At 45.5% G+C, this 23,343-nt stretch overlaps 1 protein-coding gene across 1 annotated transcript; it reads left to right on the plus strand.

The window, feature by feature from the left end:
• The first annotated feature begins 1,328 nt into the window (after positions 1–1,328).
• C1QTNF2 (C1q and TNF related 2) lies at positions 1,329–6,258 on the plus strand. Its single transcript, XM_047073366.1, has 2 exons — positions 1,329–1,578; positions 5,276–6,258. The coding sequence occupies exons 1-2, from the start codon at positions 1,335–1,337 to the stop codon at positions 5,887–5,889; spliced, it is 858 nt and encodes a 285-aa protein (XP_046929322.1). The 5' UTR covers positions 1,329–1,334; the 3' UTR covers positions 5,890–6,258.
• Positions 6,259–23,343: the final 17,085 nt, after the last annotated feature.

Below are 23,343 nucleotides of genomic sequence, written 5' to 3' on the forward strand. Positions count from 1 at the left end.
GCTCAGTCACTTAAGCAACCGATTCTTAATTTTGGCTCAGGTTCGTGATTTCGAGCCCCACATTGGGGGCTGGCAGCACAGAGCCTGCTTGGAATCTCTCCTCTCCCTCCTCTCTCTGCCTCTCCCCTGCTCGTGCTCGCTTGCTCGCTCTCTCAAAATAAATAAACATTTAAAAATTTAAAATAGTCTTTAAATAAAAATAAAAACTTTTTTTGATAAATAAAAAACCATATACACAAGAAGAAATAGCTGAAAGGATTTGGGGTAGGGTGTGAGGTTAAGGATAGGTAGGACTGGAGATCACAGTTTTATGCTGTGTGTGACTTATAATATTATTTGACTTCACAAACAATGTAAGTGTATTATTTCACTTAATTCTTTTTTTAATTTTTTTAATGTTTATTTTTGAGACAGAGACAGAGCACAGGCTGGGGAGGGGTAGAAAAAGAGGGAGACACAGAATCCGAAGCAGGCTCCAGGCTCTGAGCTGTCAGTACAGAGCCCGAGGTGGAGCTCGAACTCACAAACCACGAGATCATGACCTGAGTCAAAGTTGGACATTTAACTGACTGAGCCACCCAGGTGTCCCTTCATTTAATTCTTAAAAAAAAAAAAAAAAAAAAGTATGCATTATAGCCTGCAGCAGAGGGGCACACACTGTGAATCTGGCCCGTCTGGCTCAAACCCCAGCCCTGTCACCTGCTAATTGCAGGAGTTAGGCTTGTTGTTAAAATTTCTGGGCATCCACTGCCTCACCTGTGTCTCTCTGGCAAGGATGCTCTGAGGTAAGTAACATACAGAAAGCACTTAGCCCATGCCTGGTGCACAGGAAGCACTTAGAAGAGAGGCTGCTACCATGACCTGCCATGCTGCTCGGGTCTGGGGCACCTTGACTCAGAACCAGAGCCTCAGTGCTCACCCGGCCATGTGCTACCCTGAGTCCCCTTGGAGAAGCAGCAAAGTTGCAAATCATCACCTACAATTCAAAGTATTTCTACTTGTGCCACGGATTCGAATGAAATCTTAGCTTGTTTCTTTCCGCCCACTGCTCCCAATCGGCCTGACTGGGCCATTAGGTCCTGCCTCTGTTTCAGCTACACTGAAGGACAGCAGTGCGATGATGAGTGCCTCACCCCCAAGACTTCTCCAAAGTGTATTCTGCGTCCATGACTCGGTTCGTCCAAATATGTCCTCAAAACATGAGAACACTGTCCAGCCACTTGTATATGATGGAGGAGAGAGTCTCTTCCGGCCGCCTCCCCTCCTCCTCTGGTTTCCTTTCTGACTGACCACCAATCAGCTCACAGCTCTTTTGCCTTCCACAGGTGACCACCATGATCCCTTGGGTATTCTTGGCCTGTGCCCTCCCTTGTGCAGCTGACCCGCTGCTTGGTGCCTTCGCCCGCAGGGACTTCCAAAAGGGCTCCCCTCAACTTGTCTGCAGCCTGCCTGGCCCCCAAGGCCCGCCTGGCCCCCCGGGAGCCCCAGGGCCCTCAGGAATGGTGGGAAGAATGGGCTTTCCTGGAAAAGATGGCCAGGATGGCCAGGATGGGGACCGGGGGGACAGCGGAGAGGAAGGTAAGAGGCCCAGTGCCTGTCTCTCCTATTCCTGCCTGGGGTTGACATCCTCTGGCACAGAGGGAGTTTAGTTATGAAAATCAGTATGAATCCCATTTCATTATAAACCAAATTAATGTCTTTTTAAAAAACAGAGCAGTGTATTCTCCTGAAAGGAACAGTAGGTATCAGATCTTGTGTTCCTTCGCCAGTTGCACCATTGACTTGCTGAGTTGCTTTAAGCAAGTCTCCTGATATATGATTCAGAACACCTTTGGCTGCAAGTGACAGAACTCAATTCATAGCCTTGAATGGGATTTATTGGCTCATGCAACCAGGAAGTTCAGGAGCCAAGCTTCAGCAATGGCTGGGTCTGGGAGCTCAAAGCTGTTGTCAAGGCTCTGCTTATCTGTGTGTGTGGGTTTTGTTTTCACAAAGGCTGGAAGTTTTGAAATGGCTACCAATGGGCTCGAGTCTAACTCTTCATGGTTTGATCCACAGAGCAAATCTCAGCATGACTAATCCTTCTAAATCATATAGGTATCCTGGACCACCAATCCTTTTGGCCATGGAGGTGAGGTACTACGATCTGCCAGGACTGGGTCATGTGCCCACCCCCGGTGTGTGTGAGTGGGTGGTGAGTTGGTCATTGTGGTTGACAGCCTTGCTGGGACCACACGAAGTCATGAAGGAGGAGATGCCAGGCAGCCAGCAGACTGGACAGTCTCTACAGGCCCTTTCAGCCTTGACATTCTTTGTCTCAGAACTTTTAATGTCAGCACCATCCCTAAATGTATGTTTTAAGCAGTGGGGGAATCATAATAACTTTTATTTGTATGGCATTTTAACGTTGACAAAGCACTTTTGAGTATGCTGCTCCACTGATTGTCCATACCATGCTATGAAGGAGGTATTCTTACTATCCCCATGTTACAGATGAGGAAACTGAGGGTCAAGGGTGATTAAGTTGAGAACAGCACGTCATGGCTGCGAGACCTGAACTCTGGAAACAAACTTGGGGACCTGTTTTGGTGAATTAGTTAACCTTTCTTCATTCCTCAGCTGCTTCATCTCTAAAATAGAGATGATAACAGCACCTACCCCACAGGGGTCTGATGATGATAAAATATGACGTGTGAGGCATCAGCCTCAAGTAGATGTACAATAAATGTTCATCTCCCCTTAATTGATGTGCTGAGATCATGTAATAGGCTGGTACCTGACTCCAAATCTAGACCTTCTCCTACCATACTAAATTAACTCCTCCAAAGCACCTCCTTCCCCACAGAATAACTATATAAATAATGGTAATGGCTTTGACTTGGGGAGGTATCACAGTGTGTCAAGCACTCATGTCATGGTATCCCATTCCATGGGATACCCCAGTGGTAGCTTCAGTCTGGACTAGTGCTCCAAGCAGGGCCAGACCGAGTTTTCCCTGACATTCATCTTACAGGTCCCAGAGGTGAGAGGGTATCTCTGCTATTGACTTTTTTTCCTTGATCAAGAGCCATGAGGATATAGGCTTGGCCATCTCTCCTGCCCATGCAGAGAGTCTCTGCTGAGAATTAAGGCAACACACCAAGGAAGGTGGTGCTAAGAGACAGAGAGTCCTGACCTGCAAAGCTGGGCCACTCTGGGACAAGTACAGGATATCATCCAACCACCTCTCCCTGACATACACATACAAATCCATCTCCAAAAAGGTCTTAAAAAGTAAAACCAGCTTTTCTTGAAGTTTCTTGAAAAGGTATCAAGAAGGAGGTACACCACATAACACACTGTAGAACTTCCTGATAAGCTTTCTTATCTATTTGTCTCACCCCAAAATCTCCAATTCAAAATGACTCAGTCTTTATTCCTCCTCACCTTTCTCCCTCTATTAAAGCAATAAGTTTTGCTTATTTTTATTTTTTCATGGGACAGTTTTATAATCTGACTTTTTCCCCATGTAAAATTTTTTTTTAATTACAAGTAATACACAAATAAATTCTTATTGTAATATATTCAAACAATACAAATAAAGCAAGAGAGCTCCTTAATTCCTACCCTTCTCATCTTCTTCTCACTTTCCAGAGGTAATTACTATTAATTGGATAGATGTATATCCTTCCTGGCCTTTTTCTACATAATTTATATATGTGCATAGTAATACCAGGCATTCATTGCCAGGCCCTTAACATAAGCAATCTGCTCCTGAAAATTAAATGAGAAATTTCAGTGAGAAAATGCTCTTTGGGAATCTATTTCCCAATTACTTAAAATAGGAAAAATTTAAATGCATTACATGTTAACTCAAAAGTTTAAGACACAGTAAAATGCCTACATATATGCATATAAGAAGCAAAGTACCTTTTTAGAATGAAAAATGCCTACAGCATTGCTTTTTGATCACCCAGTTCATTTGGTGGTTACAGTCACCTGCGTACAATAATACTAGGATGACTCTGGCACCAGCAAACTTCAGAAGCAGGCCCTCGATTAACATTCAGCAAACTTTTCAAACACCTACATCCAATTCTGCCCGTCTACCAATTGTACCAATTATACAATTGTATTTAGATATGACTCAAATCTTTACCCACTTTTGTTTAAAATGATGTATTGAATTTAGGGGACATAAATAGACATGTTTCCTGTATAATCATTAGCCAAAAATACTGTATTGAGAGAAATGCACCTGTTATGAAATCTGGGTATAAAAAACCAAGGGTCATTCTACAGGGAAACATTACTTGGGGAATGTTCTTCAGGATATGCCAACTATATTCTGTGAGTGTTTACTATGGGCCAGCAACTCTCCTATGCACTTAAATGGTTGTAGAACTAGTTCGTGTTGTGGTTTCCTTTCAACAAAAAAGTTTCAGTCACCTGCTTTTTCCTCTCAACAGTGTATGTACTTTAGAGAAGTTTTCAAATAGTACACATAAATCGCCTCACTTTTTTAAAACTCCTGTATAGAATTGCACCGTATGGGTAGACCATAATTTTGGAATCATTTCTCTTTGAATGTTTATTTATTTTGGGGGAAGAAAGAGAGCACTTACAAGCCGGGGAAGGGCAGAGAGACAGGGACTGAAGATCTGAAGCAAGCTCTGTGCTGACAGCAGGGAACCTGATGTGGGGCTCAAACTCACGAACTGTGAGATCATGACCTGAACCGAAGTCGGATGCTCAACCAACTGAGCCACCCAGGTGCCCCATGAATCATTTCTCTTTGGACAGGCATTTAGTTGTCCCTAGTTTTGCTATTATAAACAGTGCTGCACTTAAACTCTTGCACTATGGACAGGGACCTTGTGTACTAGGCAGGGCTCTTACTAAGATTGATATGTTGAAGTCAAGAGGCTTCTTCCAATTCTTTTGTCAACCCATTACCAGCACAGCCCATTGAAGGACTGGTCTGGCAGGCAAACCAGACTCTTCCCTAGAAGGCAGGGAGAAGGAAAGGGGTGAACTGTTATAAGTTATTCTTTTTTGCCCTGATCCACAGTGGTTCTGGAGGGTAAGTATCACCATTCCCATTTTCCACATAAGACTGGGAGAAGTGCCCCAGGTTATACCAGCAGGATTTGCATCCATTTCTATGTGACTCCAAAGCCTTCTTGCTCTTTCCATTACCCAAAGGCTCCTGCTCCAAGGATGGAAAGCCAAGGCCCACAGCCTCTGCCTAGTTCTGTGAAGGCCCCTCCATAACACCAGCTGCTCTGTCTTCCAGGTCCACCTGGCCGGACAGGTAACCGGGGAAAGCCAGGACCAAAGGGCAAAGCCGGGGCCATTGGGCGGGCCGGTCCTCGCGGCCCCAAGGGGGTCAGTGGTGCCCCGGGGAAGCACGGCACACCAGGAAAGAAGGGGCCTAAGGGCAGGAAGGGGGAGCCGGGCCTCCCAGGCCCCTGCAGCTGCGGCAGTGGCCACGCCAAGTCTGCCTTCTCAGTGGCAGTGACCAAGAGCTACCCAAGGGAGAGGCTGCCCATCAAGTTTGACAAGATCCTGATGAACGAGGGCGGCCACTACAACGCATCCAGTGGCAAGTTCGTCTGTGGCGTGCCGGGGATCTACTACTTCACCTACGATATCACCCTGGCCAACAAGCACCTGGCCATCGGCCTGGTGCACAATGGCCAGTACCGCATCCGGACCTTCGATGCCAACACGGGCAACCATGATGTGGCCTCGGGCTCCACCATCCTGGCTCTGAAGCAGGGTGATGAGGTCTGGCTGCAGATCTTCTACTCAGAGCAGAATGGGCTTTTCTACGACCCTTACTGGACCGATAGCCTCTTCACAGGCTTCCTCATCTATGCCGACCAGGACAACCCCAATGAGGTATAGACAGGCAGGTGTTGGGTCTCCAGGGAGGTAACCAGATCGTGGACTTCCAGAATAAGACCCCTCAACTCTCTTCTGAGTGGGAGTGGGACCTCCCAGCCTCGGACATTCCTCCTCTGCCCATTGTTTCCTCCATCATTAAATCCAAGCTTTTTTATTCATCCTCCCACCTCTCCATTCACTAAATTTTTTTAGTGTCCACTGTGTGACAGGCACTATGATATGCTCTGGAAGGTGCCTCTGTGAACAAGATAGACAGAGGCTCTGTCGTTGTGAGGCTTACATTCTAGTAGGAGATACAACTTACAAATAAACAATCAAAGAATATAATTATTGTTCCAGATGGAGACACACATGCCATGGTCAAAAGTAAAAGGAATTACTACTATAGTAATGGGACAAGGAAGAAGTTGAAACTGTTTTTAGATTTTACTTTTTTAGGTTTACTTACATAAGGTCTATAAATCTTAAGTGGACAGCTCAATGAGTTTTTACACATGCACACAGCTTGTAACTTCCATGTAGGTCACGAACAGAATATTTCCCCCTCTTCCACTCCCCAAGGCTCTCTTAAGTGCCCTCCCAGTCAGCACCAGGAAGAAGTTATTTGTTTTCAAGTTTACTTATTTAGTTTGAGAGAGAGAGAGAAGAATAAGAAGAGAGAGAGAATCCCAAGCAGTCTCCACGCTGTTAGTGCAGAGCCCAACGCGGGGCTTAATCTCACGAACCGTGAGATCATGACTTGAGCCAAAACCAAAAGTCAGATGCTTAACTGACTGAGCCACCCAGGCACCCCAGGAAGAAGTTATTTTTAAGCTGAGTCCAGAAGCAGAAGACAGAGCAAGACAAAGGTCTGGGGGAAGGGGCCTCCTGGAAGAAGGAGCTGTGGTGCAAGACCTTGCATCAGGAAAGAGTTGAAAATATCTCAGGGACTGACTGAAGGCCAGAGAGATGAGTGAAGTGAGAAAGGAGACAGGAGGCATGAGGTGTGAGGCTGGATATGATACAGAATCTCACAGGCCATGGCAAAGAGTTCACTCTGCTCAGGAAATCTCATGGAAATGCAAGAGTGAGCTGACATTAATATGGGGATAACCTTGAATCTGCTCAATGCATGAGTAAGCCAGTCTCACACTTAAGCACTTTATTGTTAGTTACAAATCACCTACAGGCTCACTTCTCAATCAGGTGGATACACCAGGATATGCAAGTGTGCGTGAGAAGATGGCAGGAAGGAGTAACGTGTAAGTGAATCTTGCCCCCTCCTCAGGGGTTTCCAAAGTACAGGGATCTGAGGGACAGAAAAAGCTACAATATGAAGTGGCTGGTGCTGAGAGAGCCCCACAGGTCAATTGCTGAAGAGAAGTTTCTGATGGAGCTGGCAGGTTGCTCTGACTGACCTCTAGCTGGAAAGGTGGGACCAGCAGGGCTGCCTGGGGTGGTCCTGGAAATGGGGGGCCCCTCCTTAAATAAAATGAGGATTACTTAAAATAACTCCATTCTCTCTGGGCCACAAAAAGTAGGGGATTGGGATGGGTTTAAGAAACCCAGGAAGGGATTTGGGGCCCGAGTGGATTAGTGTATGGGTTGTGGTCCTGCCCATCACCCCCGTAGGAAGGAAGGTGGAAGGTTATCTTTGTGAAGAGTTCTTTTTTCTTTTCCTTTATTAAAAAAAAAAAAAAAAAAAAACTTTTTAGGAGCATCTTTAGCCACTTCCTCTTCCTTCCCCCAGGGATTTAGTCATTTGAAGGCAGTTGACTTAACCCTTTATAGTCTAAGTAATAAATCCAGCCTGAGCAAGATGGGCAGGATCCCAAAGCCCTGTGGTTGCCCCTTCTGGGCCTGACCTAACCCATGTCCCATTGGCACCCTGCCAGGGAAATCCCCAGGGAGGGCCATGGAGATGGGGAGGGGGGACGGTGAGGGGAGATCTTAGCATTCTTTGTGGGGGGTGGGGCAGATAGAGGCAGAGACCTTCCTTAGATGTGGTCCAGGGGCTGCTGGAGATGGTGTGATAGGAGCACCAGGTTTGTGGCATGTGGGACAGGAGCAGGTGACACGGTTGAGTGAGTTGCTGGCAACCTGCTGATGGTGAGGGTGAGGGCTAGCTTATCCACTCCCACTTCTGAGGTGGCTGCCTCTGTGGGGGGCCACTTGAAGTCCTTAGGCAGATGATGCAGGATGGAGGCCCAAGTGAGGAAGGCGTTCCAAGTAGGTGGCCTTCCCAGGCACGCTGGGGTAGCAGCCCCTCCTCCTGCTTCTGGCTGCTCGTTGTGGGCCTCAGCAAACAGGACCTGTCTTTACGCCTTCACGTTTGTAGGCATTGATGAAGACCCAGAACCCGGTGCATCTTAATGCAATAAAATTGCCCTTGAACCCCAGTTCTTTTCTCATAATAGGCACATTTTGAAAGGCAGCCACTATTAAAGATAAAGAAAGCCGACCCTAGTTAAAGTGGTAAAGACAGATTTTAATCAGTAATATAATCTTACAATAGGGAAAAGTGTCCCACGTGAACTGAACCCAACTTGCATTTGTACAGAGGTGACTAAGTGTTTTAAAGGGGGATGGAGGGAATAGGGATGGGGGGCTCTGTGGGGTCAGGGAAGTGGAAAACTACAAAATAGAGGAAGGGAGCTGGTCCATGTGACACCCACCTGGGTCTGCTAAGTGGTGTTTATTGAAATTGGGTTCCTACCCTCCCACAGAGACTGGGAGACACAGGGTGCCATCTTCACATGTTGGCTGGAATAAATAGCACATTCCTTTGGCTTCCTAGAGTTTTCTCAATCAGCCACTTTAAGGGAGGCTTAGGGTCATCCTAGGGACCTGGCCCTGAGCTATTAGAAACTGTGTTAATGTTCGTTCAAGTCTTTATAGGCTGAGCTTGACAGGCCTAGTCAAGAAGAGGGCTCCGAGTAGTGTGAGTGGTGTTTGGGCCAAGAAAGAGTCTTTGTCACCATCTCCTTTGGAGAAAGCCTGGACGATCTGCAGCTCCGATTATCATGGTGGAAAGAGCACCAGGCCCATGCCGCCCTGACGAGCCAGCCTTGGCCCTGGCTGGACCTCACGGCTCCTCTGACAAGTGAGGGTGGTTGTATGTCATGTGTCTGCGGGGTCTCCCAGGGCTGACATCCGAATTAGGACTATGGCTAGGGGCGGGTGGCAAATGAGACACTTACCTCAGACACAAAATTTAAGGGGGTGCCAAAAACCTCAGTAACAAATACGAATAGTATTTTAAGGTAATATTTTAATCAAAATTTATGCAAAAAAAAACTCTACAATGAACAAAATATCAGAATTTTAAGTAAAGCTGGGATCTGACGGTGCTGTGATTACAGTGAGGTGAGGGAGGCCACAGACACTGGCAGCATCAGACGCCTGGCAGCCAGGCCCTGGAAGGGGAAACTCTCTTTTCTTCCACTTCCGGCCTGTCATCTTCGCTCATTCCACTAGGGGGAGAACGTCTACCACACAAACCTCCAGTCCTGAGGCTTAGAGGCTTGAAGAGCCTCTCTCGTCTTTCTCTAGGCTGTTGTCTAGATTCAGAGCCAAAGGGAAAAAAGAGAGATTCTGGTCATTGGTATTATGCAGCCATGACCTTCCACTGGGGAAAAGAAAAGGAACAAAACACAAGAGCCGCGTGCCTTCCTAACACTTTCAGTTAAAGGATTTCACATACACTCAAAATTGCAGAGATAGCAGGGATAGTGCGGGAATACAGCAGTTGTCTGGGAAACAAGAAATCTGGGTTCCAGTCCTAGCTCCGCCTTGATTTCTTGAGTGGCTTTGGCCAAGTCATTTCCCATCTGGTGGCCTCAGTTTTACCATCTGTACAAGGAAGGGTTGGATCAGATGGTCTCAGAATCCATTTTGGCACTGAACATCTATGTTTCTGTCTCTGAAGCAGAGCTAGGAGAAGAGTTCATGAAACATAAATTAAAACAGCTGGATGAATCAGGCCAGCATGTTCTGAAAGGCTGAACTTCCATATTCAGTCTTCTTCCACTGAAGAGTTTCAACCAACTGCTGGTACTAGGTTTCCTGAGCTGGAAGACAAGTCACTCTCTCTCACATTAGCCTTAGGCTGGCTTTTTCCATGTATTGTATTTTTTCAGCTTCTCAACACCCCAGTGAGCAGCTATGAGGATCATCATCCCCACTTTACAGATGGAGAATTTTGAGCCCTTAGAAAGGTTAGGTCAGTGCCAAGGTCGCCTAGCTGGTAAATGCAAGGCCGGGACTACAAGGGCATCTGAATCCAGAGGGTGCTTTCAGCGATACTGGCTGCCAGCAGACCCATGTATGGGCCCTCCCTGCCACCTGTGTGTCCCCTGGGAGGAAAGCCAGGGAATGAGAAGTGCCCTGATCTGGTGAGTGGTGAGAGGGCTGGGCCCCAGACACTGCCCTCCTACAAAGCAGGTTCGAGTCTACGATGGATTCAGCAGACATCTCCTGAGGACTTGCCAGGTCAAGGCACCAGTGGTCCCCTGGTCAGGCAGGGAGTCAGACCTGGGGAGTCAGAACCCACCAGGGCAGGTGGGGGCATGGGAGGGGCTGAGAACAGCTGTACCTCCTCCAGCCTCCTTTCAGTGTCCTTGGTGGGGCCTGCAGAGCCCAGGGAGGGGAGGAGTTGTCTGGCCTGTTAACAGGCCAGTTATCTGGCCCTATGGCACAGCCAGTTTTGCCAATCCCTGACCCCTGGCTGAGGGAAAAACTAAAACAGGAAGGCTCCAATTCTGCTCTTTAATGGGGGGTGTTCATTTTTCATTATCCCCTTTCTTGGTGCCACTCCCACAGCTGTCCTTAGGCCCAGATGGACAAAGAATATAAAGCTCTGAGGATGAGTTGGAAGGTCTAACTCTTCAACCACAGTGCCTGAGGGCAATGCTATGCTCCCTGGTTCCTAAGAACCTTGGAGAAATTTCTGGCCTGGCCCCTCCCACTCTCCCGGCTTCAGAGACAGAGCTTAGAAAAAAATTTCTCAGAAAAAACACAAAGATGGCTCTGGCCAAATCGCTTTTTTAAAGCCATTCTTCATCTACTTCATAATTTTTTCCTTCAGATTGGCCCTGATTAAAAACAAGAAGGAAGAATTATCTCTGGGATTTATTTTCACTGATGCCCTTGTAAATTAGCAAGGCTATTTTACCTATTCATGCCCTATCCCATGTGGTCTTTGATCTTCAAGTTGAGGCTGACAGTTATCCAAAATGGCCCCCTTGTATAAAAAGTCCATATTCCACTTGGGGCTCTCCTATCAAATAAAACTCATTTAATGTATGAGCTTAATTACATGGAGACCAAGGGCCCTGGAGGTGAAAGGCTAAGGAGGGCATTAAATCTGGAACCACTGCCTCATCACTTGGTAGAACTGTATGGGCGAATCACTCTTGAAAGGCTCCCCATCTCCTAGTTGTTGTCCCGTTCAGGCACCGTACAACCAGAACTTGCCCAGGGCAGGGTGTGGAGTGTCTGGAATAGCCACCTTCTATGAGGAATAGAGAGGAGAGGGGAACAGGAGTCCTGACAGTGTCTGCCCACCTCTGCAAAGGGGCCTGGGGTCAAGGGTGCTTTGAGAAGCTCTAGAAGACAAACTTAAACAACTATTGCACTTCATCTTGTGACTGTTTTTGGCCAGTTTATTTATTCAACATATAATTATTGACCCTCAGCTATGTGCCAAGCACTGAGTTAGGCATTGGGAATACTAGGATGAGCAAAACACAGATATGGTCTTTGTCTTCTTGGAGCTTAGAGTCTAGCACAGATGATAGATGTTGGACAAATGACCACCAAATAAATGTGAAATGTCAGTTGTGACATGGTCCCATGAGAATGACAGTGAGGATTTGTTTTGATAAGAGAGGTCAGGGAGAACTTGAACTGGTAGAAAGAAGACAAAGATGAGAGCTACAGGGTGAATTAGCCGTGGGCAGCCAAGAGGAGAAGCCATTCCAGGGCAGAGGATCACATGCAAAGGCACTTGGTGTGACAAAACCTGGCAGCTGGAGGCAATCAAAAAAGTCCCCTCCCTCAGGCCACGGGGCGGGGGGAAAGGTGTAAGAGGAGGAGATGACTAGAAGAGCCCAGATCTTGAAGACTGGTGGGTCAAACTGAAGACTTCTGTCCTGACCCCGAGAATAACGGAAAACCACAGAATGATTTTAAGTGGGCGGGTGATAGAAGCAAACTTGGGTTTGAGAACTTGCTTGAGATCACTCTTGCAGCCATAAGAATAACATTTGAAGTTAACCTAAAGAAGAGCTTTCTAATGGAATGCTTGACTTTGGGAAAGTAATGACAATGAACACATTTGTTGGCCTTTTACAAGGAATGAAGCACTGTGCCATGTGCTTTTCATGGATTAATACATTTGGCCTTGAGAACAGCACATCAGATAGGTGTGTTACTATGATGCACTTTTTACAGATGAGGAAATAGAGGCACAGAAAGTTGGTTGTGGTCACTCAGTGGAACAAGTTGCAGAGCAGGAGCTCAAATCCAAGTCTGTCTGACCACAGAGACCCCACTTATAATGACTGCAGCACCAGAAGGCATCAAGTGACCAGAGCCCTGGTCCCCAACCTTGGTTGCACATTGGAATCACCTGGGTGGGGCGTTAAAAATGTGAATCCTCTTCCCAGAGAGATTCTGTTACAATCAATCTGGAGTGCAGCCTGGGAATTGGGAATTCTTGTGAACTCCCCAGATGGGTTTACAGATTGTGCGACTTGGTTGAGCCCCACTGCCTAAGCCTGGGAAGACACTTGGGAGTCTGTTGTAACTTACAGCCATCTCTCCGGCTCTACTCGGTGACCTCCGAGTTCCCTTCCAGTTTTGATATTCTGTGATTTTATGATATACCAGTTGTGCTGCCAGAAGCCTTTCTCCCAAGGTGAGTGGGTTTCTGGAACTGACAAATAGAGGCCAAGGGACCTAGGTAACGCAGCATTGGCTCTAATGGGTAGGCATCAAGAGCCAAGTCTTCAAGGCTGCATCTTGAGTCCTGCCAGCCACCTTCCCTCTGGCCCAGCCCCATGCTGCAGACAACTGGAGAGGAGGAAGAGCTCTTGGAGCACAGCCAGAGCTGGATGTTGCTGGCTATTGGCCCCATTACGGGGGACTGATCCACTCCTTTGAGAGTATCTGGGACCTTGGAAGATAGGAGGATCCCTCCCAAGGCCAATGCCTCCCAGACCATGCCTGAGAGCTGGGTGGTGAAAAGAACTGGAGAACATCCCTCACCTGGCCCCCTGGAGGCTCCTTGGCTTCTTGTAAGTGTGGCTGCCTAGAGCAGGTTATGACCTCTTCCCCTTTGTCTCTCCAGCCAGGCTGGTTTGCTACCACTTGAACCTGCCAAATTTATTCCCCCATCTAGGCCCTGCATTTGCTAGTCCTTGGGCTTAGAATGCCCTCCTCCAGCTATTCCCTTGGCAACTCTGGGCCCAGCACCCAGGCCTGACCACTTGGCAGAGCTCTGAGCAGACCCTGAGTTGAGGGGCCCAGAGGCAGCTCATGCCTGAGCACCCACACACTCCCCACTCCCACCCCCCTTACCTCCCCCCATCCATGCTCCTCCCAGATGCCTCCTCCCTAACATCTGGGGTAAGCTTTCATCTGCCCCTAAGGAGGCCAGCCCCACATGAACTACATCACTGGCAGTCTGAAGATTCAAATCACAAATGCTCACATGACCCTCTCTGAGCTCAGAGGCTGCATAACCACAGGAAGCTGAAAACAGGTAAGACATGGGGCACCCAGGTGGCTTGGTCAGTTAAGCATCCAACTCTTTGTGATCTCATGGTCACGATCTCAGGTCGTGGTCTCAGGTCGTGATCTCATGGTCATGAGATTGAGCCCGTGGCGACATGGAGCCTACTTGGGATTGGGGTACTCTCCCTGCCTCTCTCTCTGCTCCTACCCCTCCTCAAAATAAATAAATGAACTTAAAAATAAAAGCAGTGGGGCAGTGGAAAATAAAACCACTACCTCACATTTCAGAGCTGCTTTCTGGCTTTTCCAGGCCCTCCTGGAACTATTATCTCATTTATAGACTTAGAATCTGACAGCCTCATAGCAGCCACATGTGCCCCCCTCACAATATAAATAAGAAATTTAGGGGACCAGAGATTTTATGGCTGGTACAAAGTCATGAAGCCTAAGCTCCAAGCCCAGCCAATTTGGATGCATCTTTGATTTTCAGGATAATTGTGCAAGATTGGCAGAACAGTATCAATAGCCCATTTGACAGATCAGGAAACAGAGGTGCAGAGACGAATCAGTCTGCCCAAGGTTACACCGGACCTCACTGGCAAATAAACACGAGAAATCTGCACTCTTGGCCCTGCCACCATTACACCCCAGAGCGCTGCTTCTATGAAGGGCAGCGAGAAGGCAGGGGCAATGCAAATAATGCCAGTTGAAGTGAGTTCTGAGTGGAAAAGCTGCTTTTAGGACTGTGAATTTGCAACTCCTCAGAACTAGAGTTTGCCAGAAAAGGTCAGTCCCAGCCCAGTATTTTTCCTTCACCCCTGGGAGTTTTGTTTTTTTCATTTAGTAAATGACAATAAGTGACCATTCTTACTCCATAGGGCCATCATGAAGATTAAATGAGATAAAACCCCAAAATGTATGACCTAAACTTAACAGCCAATAAAGAATAGTTGCTATTTTTACTTTAATTACCATTATTATAATTTCCATGATAATCATAACCATTCTGGAAAACAAAACGAAACAAAATATGAAAACAGCTTCCTCCAGTGATGGGGCCTCATGTCCAGCCTTCTGGGCTCCTAGCTGGTAAAATCAACCCAGAGGGAATCTGTCCTTTCTTCCCTTTCCTTTTTTCTTCCTCAAAACACATTTGTGTGCTGGGGCCAAATATAGTACTGGCTTCTGAGGGCCTATTGTTAAATTTTCAGGAATTTTGTGAGCTGGTAAACCCAGCCATTATTAAGATTAAATTATGTAAACCATTGGGAGCCAATTCTTCATGGTTCTCTCTCATTTTAGCTGGTATCGCAAGTGGAGGCATTGACTCTTCATTCCGGGTGGTCTTTTCAGAGTTGTTTAGTATTTACCTCCAGAAGAAAGGGCAGGTTTCCTTATCATTCAGAATAATAAAAATGATGTTTACCTCTGAGCATTACAAAAGATAATAAGTTATCATAAAAGATTCAAGTCCCTAAGCTCAGGCTTCCTCTCCCATGTTCAACCCACAGCAAGCGTAAGTAGCAGCTGGCCCACTTTGCATCCCCCCATGGGAATCGGGGCTCAGGGAACTAGCGCAAGATAATGCTGATTACTGATTACTGCAGCTGCTGTGAGTAATAAAGGCCTTTGTTTCTGACCTGGGAGTCTCATGTATTTTGCTGGCATCCATGAAACTGACAATTTGTTAGCTTACAAGTAGGATAAACTCTTAGAACTTTCCAAAGTCTTGATATAAAATTAAATAAATTACACTAAAACAAACAAAACAAAACAAAGGTAATAAATACTTCCTACTACATTTTATTATTACCTGTATCTGTTGTAAGTTTGGAAATACTACATATTAGTGTGCTTCTGAGCAGCTCTTCCTGACTCTGTGTTCAGTGGCATAGTACTGGTAGCTTGAAGTCAGCTATGAAGGCTGTATTTGTACCACAGAAATTTCCCCTCCCCATCTGGAGCCTGTTGTGCAACATTTACCTTCACATCACTATTGAAGTCCTACAAATTTCTCCCCAGCAGTTCTCAATGAGGAGCTTGTTAAAATGCAGACTCTACATTATACAAAAATTAACACAAACCTGATCACAGATTTAAGTGTAAAACTTTAAGCTTTCAAACTTTTAGAGAAAAGCTTAGGAGAAAATCTTTAGGATATGGCTGGTCAGAGAATCCTTAGACTTGACTCCAAACTGACCTATATAGGAAAAAATTGAAAACTAAACACTAAAAACTTTTACTCTGTGAAATACCCCATTAAGAGGATGGGAAAACAACCTATAGAGTGGGAGACAGTATTGCAAAGCACAATTACGACAAAGGACTAGTACTCTGACTATATTGAAGAAACTCTTAAAACTCAATACTAAAAAGCAAGCAATCCAATTAGACCATGGGCAGAGGACATTAAGAGACATTTCAGCGAAGATAAAGAAATGGCAACTAAACATACAAAAACAAGATGTTCAAGATCATTAGCTATTAGAGAAGGTACAAATTAAACCTGCAGTATCACTAGGCATCAAAATGGCTAACATTAAAAATAGTGTTGATAACCAAATTCTGGCAAAGATGCGGAAAAACTGGATCACTCTTACATTGTTGGTAGAGACGTAAAATGGCAGTCCCTCTAGAAAACAGCTTGGCAGTGTCTTTTGAAAAGTAAATATATGGGGTTCCTGGGGGGCTCAGTCAGTTAAGCATCCAATACTTTTTTTTGTTTTGTTCCGAGAGAGAGAAAGAGAGCAAACACACACTCACAGTGGTGGGGCAGAGGGAGACAGAGACTCTCAAGCAGGCTCCACACTCAACGCAGAGCCCATTTCAGGGCTCAATCTCAAAACCATGAGATCACAGCAGAAAACAATCTAGAGCATTTTGCTGAAGTTTACTCTGAGCCAGACAAATACTTTGTTGGGTACTTTTTATGACTGTCTCCCGCAATCCTCACAACACTATATATTGCTGACTGTACTATCTTTGGACTCATTCTTAAAGATGAAGAAATGATACAAAACGAAGTCACAAGGAACTGCTGATAGGTGCTGGAGCCAACACAAAAACCCAGACAGCTTGAGTCTGGAACTGTGCATAACACTGTGACAAGTAGTATGTTGGATGCTTTAGAAGTATCTTGTCTAGGAGTGCCTGGGTGGCTCAGTGGGTTAAGCATCCAACTCTTGATTTTGACTCAGGTCATGATCCCATGGTGGTGGGATCAAGCCCGATGTCAGGCTCTGTGCTGAGTGTGTGGAGCCTGCTTAAGATTCTCTCTCCCTCTCTGTCTCTGCCCCTGTCCTCTGCTCATGTTCTCTTTCTTAAAAAAAAAAAAAAGTGAATATACAACTACCATACAAGCCAGCAATTGTGCTCATAGGCATTTGTCCCAGAGAAATGAAGACTTGTGTTCACACAAAAACCCATACACAATTATTTATGGCAACTTCATTCATAATAGCCCCCAAATGGAAACAGCCCAGATGTCCTTCAATGAGTGAATGGTTGAACAAATCATGATATACCCATACCATGGAATACTACTCAATGATAAAAAGAAACACACCATTGATACACACAACAACTGAGGTGAAGAACTATAAAGAAAAAAATTCATCCCTTTGGCCCAGTAGTCCTACCTTGAAGAAGAGGGAGATGCTAAATACGGAAAGATTAATTATTTAAATAAATACTTACTAAGCACCTGTATGTTCCAGGCTCTGTTGTAGGCACAGCAGGTAAAGCAACAAACACAATAAAGATTGCTGCCTTTATGGAATTTATGTTCTAATAGAGAGATAGGCAATAAATCAGGTAAATAGGTAAAATAGTATGCTGGTTGCCCCTATCTAGTATGGAGAGAAAGTAAAGTGGAGGAGGAAATAGGAAGCTGGTTGGGGGTGGGTTGCGATTTTGGCAAGGTGTTCAGAAAAGGTGTTATTGCAAAGGTGACACTTGAGTAATGAATGACCTTTTAGAAGATGATATGCGAATATCTAAGGGTGTTGTGGCGGGGGGGGGGAACAGTTAAGGAGGAGGGAACAATAAATACAAAGACCTGAGACAGCAGCATTCACGGTATGATGGCCAAGAAGCCACTGTGACGGGAGCGGAGGGTCAGGGAAATAACGGTGCAGCAGATCACGTATGACATCATGGACCACTGACCTGACACTGGCTTTCACACAGTGATGGAGAGCCACCTGCAACATTTTTAACAAAGGTGTTACATAAATGATGGACATGTAAACAAATAAATGCAGGTCCCAGGTCCTCCAGCAGAGTGCTGATTGGGCGAGCCAAATCTGGCAGTGTTCTCAAGTAGATTTCCTAGCGATCCACAAAAGAAAGGGAGTGGGGTAGGAACCAGCTCCAGAGAAATGCCATCCTTGAACCTAGTTACACCAAATTATAGATAAATAACCCCACGGAGCAGGGAAGAGATGTTTTCCCTCTCCTTTTTTCTAGCTGTGCTCTGCCAGGCTTTGATTCTGCGGAAGGCTACATGAAATCCTAGCAGCACATTGGCCTGGGCAGTGGGACATTGGTCTGGGAGTGGGACATTGGCCTGAGCAGTGGGACATTGGCAGGCTGCAGCTGCCCCTCCTCCCCACCCCATCTCGACCCCAGGGTCCAGTCACTCCTTAATGCCTCGTATACAACTTCTTGTTTCCACTCACTTTATTTAAAGCTTTTATTTGGGGGACAGGGATGCCTGGGTGGCTCAGTCAGTTGAGTGAGCCACTCTTGATCTCCACTTAGGTCATGATCTCATGGTTTGTGGGATCCAGCCCTGCATCTGGCTCTGTGCTGACAGTGTAGAGCCTGCTTGCAATTCTCTCTCCCTCTTTCTTTGCCCCTCCCCACCACCCATCCCTGTGTTCATGCCCACACACACTCTCTCTTTCTAAATAAATAAATAAACATTAAAAAATGAAATGAATGATAGAATTGAGAAAAATTCAGTTATCACACCCATTCTGCAGATAATAAAGTTGAGGCTCCTACATTTAGAAGTATAAAATCAAAGACTTGAACACACAACTATTGTTTCTGGCCCAGCTCCCTTATTTTAGTAACTGGCAACCCCATCCACCTGCGTGCTTAGCTCAAAAATCTTGGGATCAGTGGCACCTGGCTGGCTCAGTTAGTGGAGCATGAGACTCTTGATCTCGGGGTAGTAAGTTTGAGCCCCGCATTGGGTGTAGAGATTACTTAAAAATAAAATCTTAAAAAAAAAAAAAGGTTGGGACCATTCCCTCTATCACAGTGTTGACAAAGAGAGTTCATCTTAATCCTAAATTAGCAGGACCTTGGTTTGGCAGATGGAGCCTCCTACCACAACTACCATCTGTTGATTTTTTTGCTCCGTGGCCCAGCTCCTGAATTTTGCTGATATGCTTTAACCTTTAAAATATATGTGACTTTGACATTCTACTTATTAACATCTCTGTCTATTGTGAACATAGAAATAAAATGTATTCTTAGCCAAATTTTTGAATAATAGTGAAACTTGAAGGAACATGGGCTGTGGCCTTGGGCACCCAGAGCACATTGATAACATTATTCCATTTAGTTGTGTGTTTCCAATTAGTCAACCACAGCTTGCACTTGGCAGATATGGGTAACAGATGAAAAGCACTCTCTGTGTCAGCATTAATGTCTCGCTGAAAGCAAGTCAGTAACGATTTGTAAGATGAGGCATACATCAAAGAGAAAACCACCATAGCATCAGGCTGAACCATTTCAGGGTAAGCAAGGCTTTATGTATTTAAAGTGAAGGATGTGTTTGTTTGGATGTGCTTTTGGCATGCTGCTTCTTATAAATTCTTAGTGTTGAAAGCAATTACGACTTTTCGCTCTGGCAGTGGTGAACTCAAAAATATGCTTTTTATTTGTTTATACCTAAAATACATATATATTTGTTAATTATTATCTTTGTCTTGGATTTTATTGTTCTATCTTCAAAGCCATCTCTTATTTGTGGGATTGAGGCTTAATCACAAGTACTTGGGCAGAGTATAGTACTGTAGTTAATTTTGCCAGGTATTTTTCAGGTTTTAGTATACTTAGGATGAATGCTTGTGCTAATACTAGCTCTTGCTGGGATGCCTGAGTGGCTCAGTCAATTAAGTGTCTGACTTTTGATCTCGGGTCTTGAGCTCAGGGTTCAAGCCCTGCGTTGGGCTCCATGTTGGTTATGAAGCCTACTTAAAAAAAAAAAAAAAAAAAAAAAAGACTACCTCTTGCTTACTGAGCCCTTACAATGTGCCAGGACCCCTAGTAAGTGTTTCCTCTGCATTATCTAATGTAATTCCTTCCTATCCAGTGTAGATTTCATGGTCCAACATTATAATCACTCCCTTACACAAACGACCTTAATGTCCTTATCTTCTCTTCCTATTATTCTTCCTTAGAAAAACTTTGATCTGGCCACACCCAAACCTCTTCTTTCTCCATTCACTTATTCCCAATTGAATGTTGAAGAGAACAAACTGTACCGATTGGCCTCACTTTATTATTATTATTTTTTAATTGGTCTCACTTTATTTTTTTTAATATTTTTTAAAGTGTATTTATTTATTTATTTTGAGAGAGAGGAAGGGCAAGTGAGGAAGGAGCAGAGAGAGAGGGATAAATAGAGAGAATCCCAGGCAGGCTCCACACCACCAGTGCAGAGCCTGATGCGGGGCTCGAACTCACAAAGCATGAGATCATGACCTAGGCTGAAGTCAGACGCTTAATCTACTGAGCCACCCAGGCACCCCAATTTGGTCTCACCTTAAATTCATGTCTTCAAATCTCTAACGGCACAAAATGTACCCTGGAAATTCTATCAGCTTCCCTCCTAGACTCCAAGCATTCTCGGTGAAAAGTTCCTGAAGTGGCAAGCAAATGGTTTGTCCAAGGAGCTGAGTGATGAGGTAGGGGGAGAGTAGCGGCGGGGAGTGACAGAGAGGTTACAGGAACCCAGATCATATAGGCCCTTGTAAGGCCTTGTAAGGACTTGGCTTTTATGTTGAGTGAGCTGGAGGACATTTGGACAGTTCTGAGCAAAGGAGTGGCAAAGTCCAACTTACATTTTTACAGCATCACTCCAGCTACTGTTTTGAGAATAGACTGTAAGGAGCAAGGACAAAATCAGGGAGACGGAAGATGGTTGCAAAAACCTGAGCAAGAGATGATCTTGGCTTGGCCCCAGGTGGTTGCAAGGAAGGAGGTCAGAAGCGATCTATCTTTGAAGGTAGAGCCAACAGGATTTGCTGATGATTTGGACATGGGGTGTGACAGAAAGTAAAGAGTTTGGCCTGAGCAACTATGAGCAACTATGAGGCTGGGAATTGTCCTTTCCTGAAATGGCAGTGGGAGGAGCAGGTTCAGGGGGTAAGGGTAAGGGCTCAGGGAAGGAAGTAACTGAAGACCTTGTCCTATTAGTTTCCTAGGGCTGCTGTACAAATTACCATAATCTTGGTGGCTCAAAAGAACAGAAATTGGTTCTCTCACAGTTCTGGAACTCAGAAGTCTGAATGCTAAGTGTCAACAGAACCATGTTCTCTCTGAAGGCTCTGGGAGGATCTGCTCTTTGCCTCTTCTAGCCTCTGTGGCTGGTGGCATTCTTTGGCTTGTGGCCATATTGCCTGTCTCCCACAGAGACAGGAGAGAACCAAGGGACTGTGGTGTGGGAAGCCAAGTGTCTTAGTCCATTTGGACAACTATGGCCAAGTATCACACATTGATTGTGTCATAAACAATAGAAATGCATATCCCATAGTTCTGGAAGCTGGAAACTCCAAGATCAAGGTGCCAGAAGACTTGGTATCTGGTGAGAGCCCACTTCTTGGTTCATAGACAGACATCTTTCTTCTGTGTCCTCACATGGTAGAAGGGACAAGGAGCTCCCTGCGGTCTCTTTCAGAAGGGCAACAGTCTAAAGTTCATGAGGGCCCCATGCTCATGACCTAATCACATTCCAAAGGCCCCACCTCCAAATACCATCACATTGGGGATTAGGTTTCAACACATGAATACAAATATTCAGTCCACAGCACCAAGTGAAGACACTGTTGCAAAAAGGAAGAAATGATCAACCATGTCATGATACAGCAGGAAAGGTAGGATGAGGACCAAGCGTTGACTGTTGGCTTTAGCAAAATGGAGCTCAGAGGAAATTTTGGAAAGAGCCATTTAGGAGGAGAAATAGAGGTAAAACGTGGTTGGGGAAGATTCAAGAGACAACAGGAGGCTGGACCTTTTCTGAATCTGTTCATTAGCTCCAGTAGCTTTCTTGTGACTTTGGGATTTCCTATACATAGGAAAAAAATTGGAAACAGTGATGGTGGTTGCCCAGCAGTGTGGATGTGATTAACACCCCTGGATCATACACTAACAATCTTTTAAAGGGCATATTCTGGGTGGCTTTGTCCAACTAATTTAAGTGGCCGACTCTTGATTTCAGCTCAGGTCATGATCTCACGGTTCAGGAGATTGAGCCCTGAGTCAGGCTCCACCTGCTGTGTGGGATTTGCACACACACTCTCTCTCTCTTTCTCAAAAATACATACATACATATATACATACATACATACATACATACATACATACATAAATGTTTAAAAGGGGCAATTTCTCTGTTATATATATTTTATCACAATAAAGTATTAAAAAATGAGAAGAGATGCTGGTGAAAAACTGTTTTGAGAAGTTCTGTTGAATGTTTGTTGAAAGCAGTGAGGTAGCAAAGAGGGAGATTTGAAGTCATTTTTGCCTAAGGGAATGTTGTAGCATGTTTCTATACTGATGGGGGCAACATGGCAGAGAGACAGTTGGTCTGTGACAACAGGAGGGAAGGCAGCAGGAAGGTGAGGAAGAATGATGGGGGACTTGTGCAAATCCTCTTCTGAAGTCTTCTGTCTTCTCAGGGAGGTTGGAGGCCAGGGTATCAGTCAAGAGTGAAGATGGGGACAAGGTGTTGGAGGTTGAGCAAAGGTGTGAAATGGTGGCCAGGGTCCTCACCGGGGCCTTCACACCAGCACAGCAGCCTGACCTGGGCACTGTTAGAAATGCAAATGACCAGGCCCACCCCTTCTTATCAGGGATTCAGAACCCCGGGGAATGGGGCCAGCCATCTGTGTTTAACAAGCCCTCCTGGTTTGTCTGAGGTCGATCTGATGCCCTGTCTGGCCTGAGAAGGCCAGGCCTACGGGGAAATGTGCTGTACCTGCTGGGCATTAGCAGCCCTGAGCGCTGGCGTAGAGGTTCTGATGTGGAGTCTGGAGCTGAACTGCCCAGGGTTCCATTAGAATTCTCCCACTTAGCTGTGTGATCCTGGGCCAGTCCCCGGACCTCTCCGTGCCTCAGTTTTCTCATCCTGAAAATGCAGATGATGATAATAATCCTCATGAGGATCAAATGACTTCTTCTGCAGAGAGCACTTATAATGGTACCTTCCCATAGGGAACAAAATGCATGTAGCTATTATTAATAATTCAAAATGAGGCCTTCAGGGGCACCTGGGTGACTCAATCGGTTAAACATCCGACTCTTGATTTGGGCTCAGGCCATGATCTCGCGGCCATAAGATCAAGCCCCAGGTTGGGCCCTGCGCTGTGCGTGGAGCCTACTTAAGATTCTCTCTTCTTCTCCCTTTGCCTCTCCCCCTCAAAAAAATAAAAGTAAAAATAAAAAAATAAAGTGAGGTCTCCAGCATGGTTCTGTGGTTTTTTTATTGCAGCACCTAGT

This window comes from Lynx rufus, unplaced genomic scaffold (genome assembly GCF_022079265.1).
Source record: "Lynx rufus isolate CCGP_SWC_20201006 ecotype Redwood Valley unplaced genomic scaffold, mLynRuf1.p SCAF_1, whole genome shotgun sequence".
Classification (NCBI taxonomy): domain Eukaryota; kingdom Metazoa; phylum Chordata; class Mammalia; order Carnivora; family Felidae; genus Lynx; species Lynx rufus.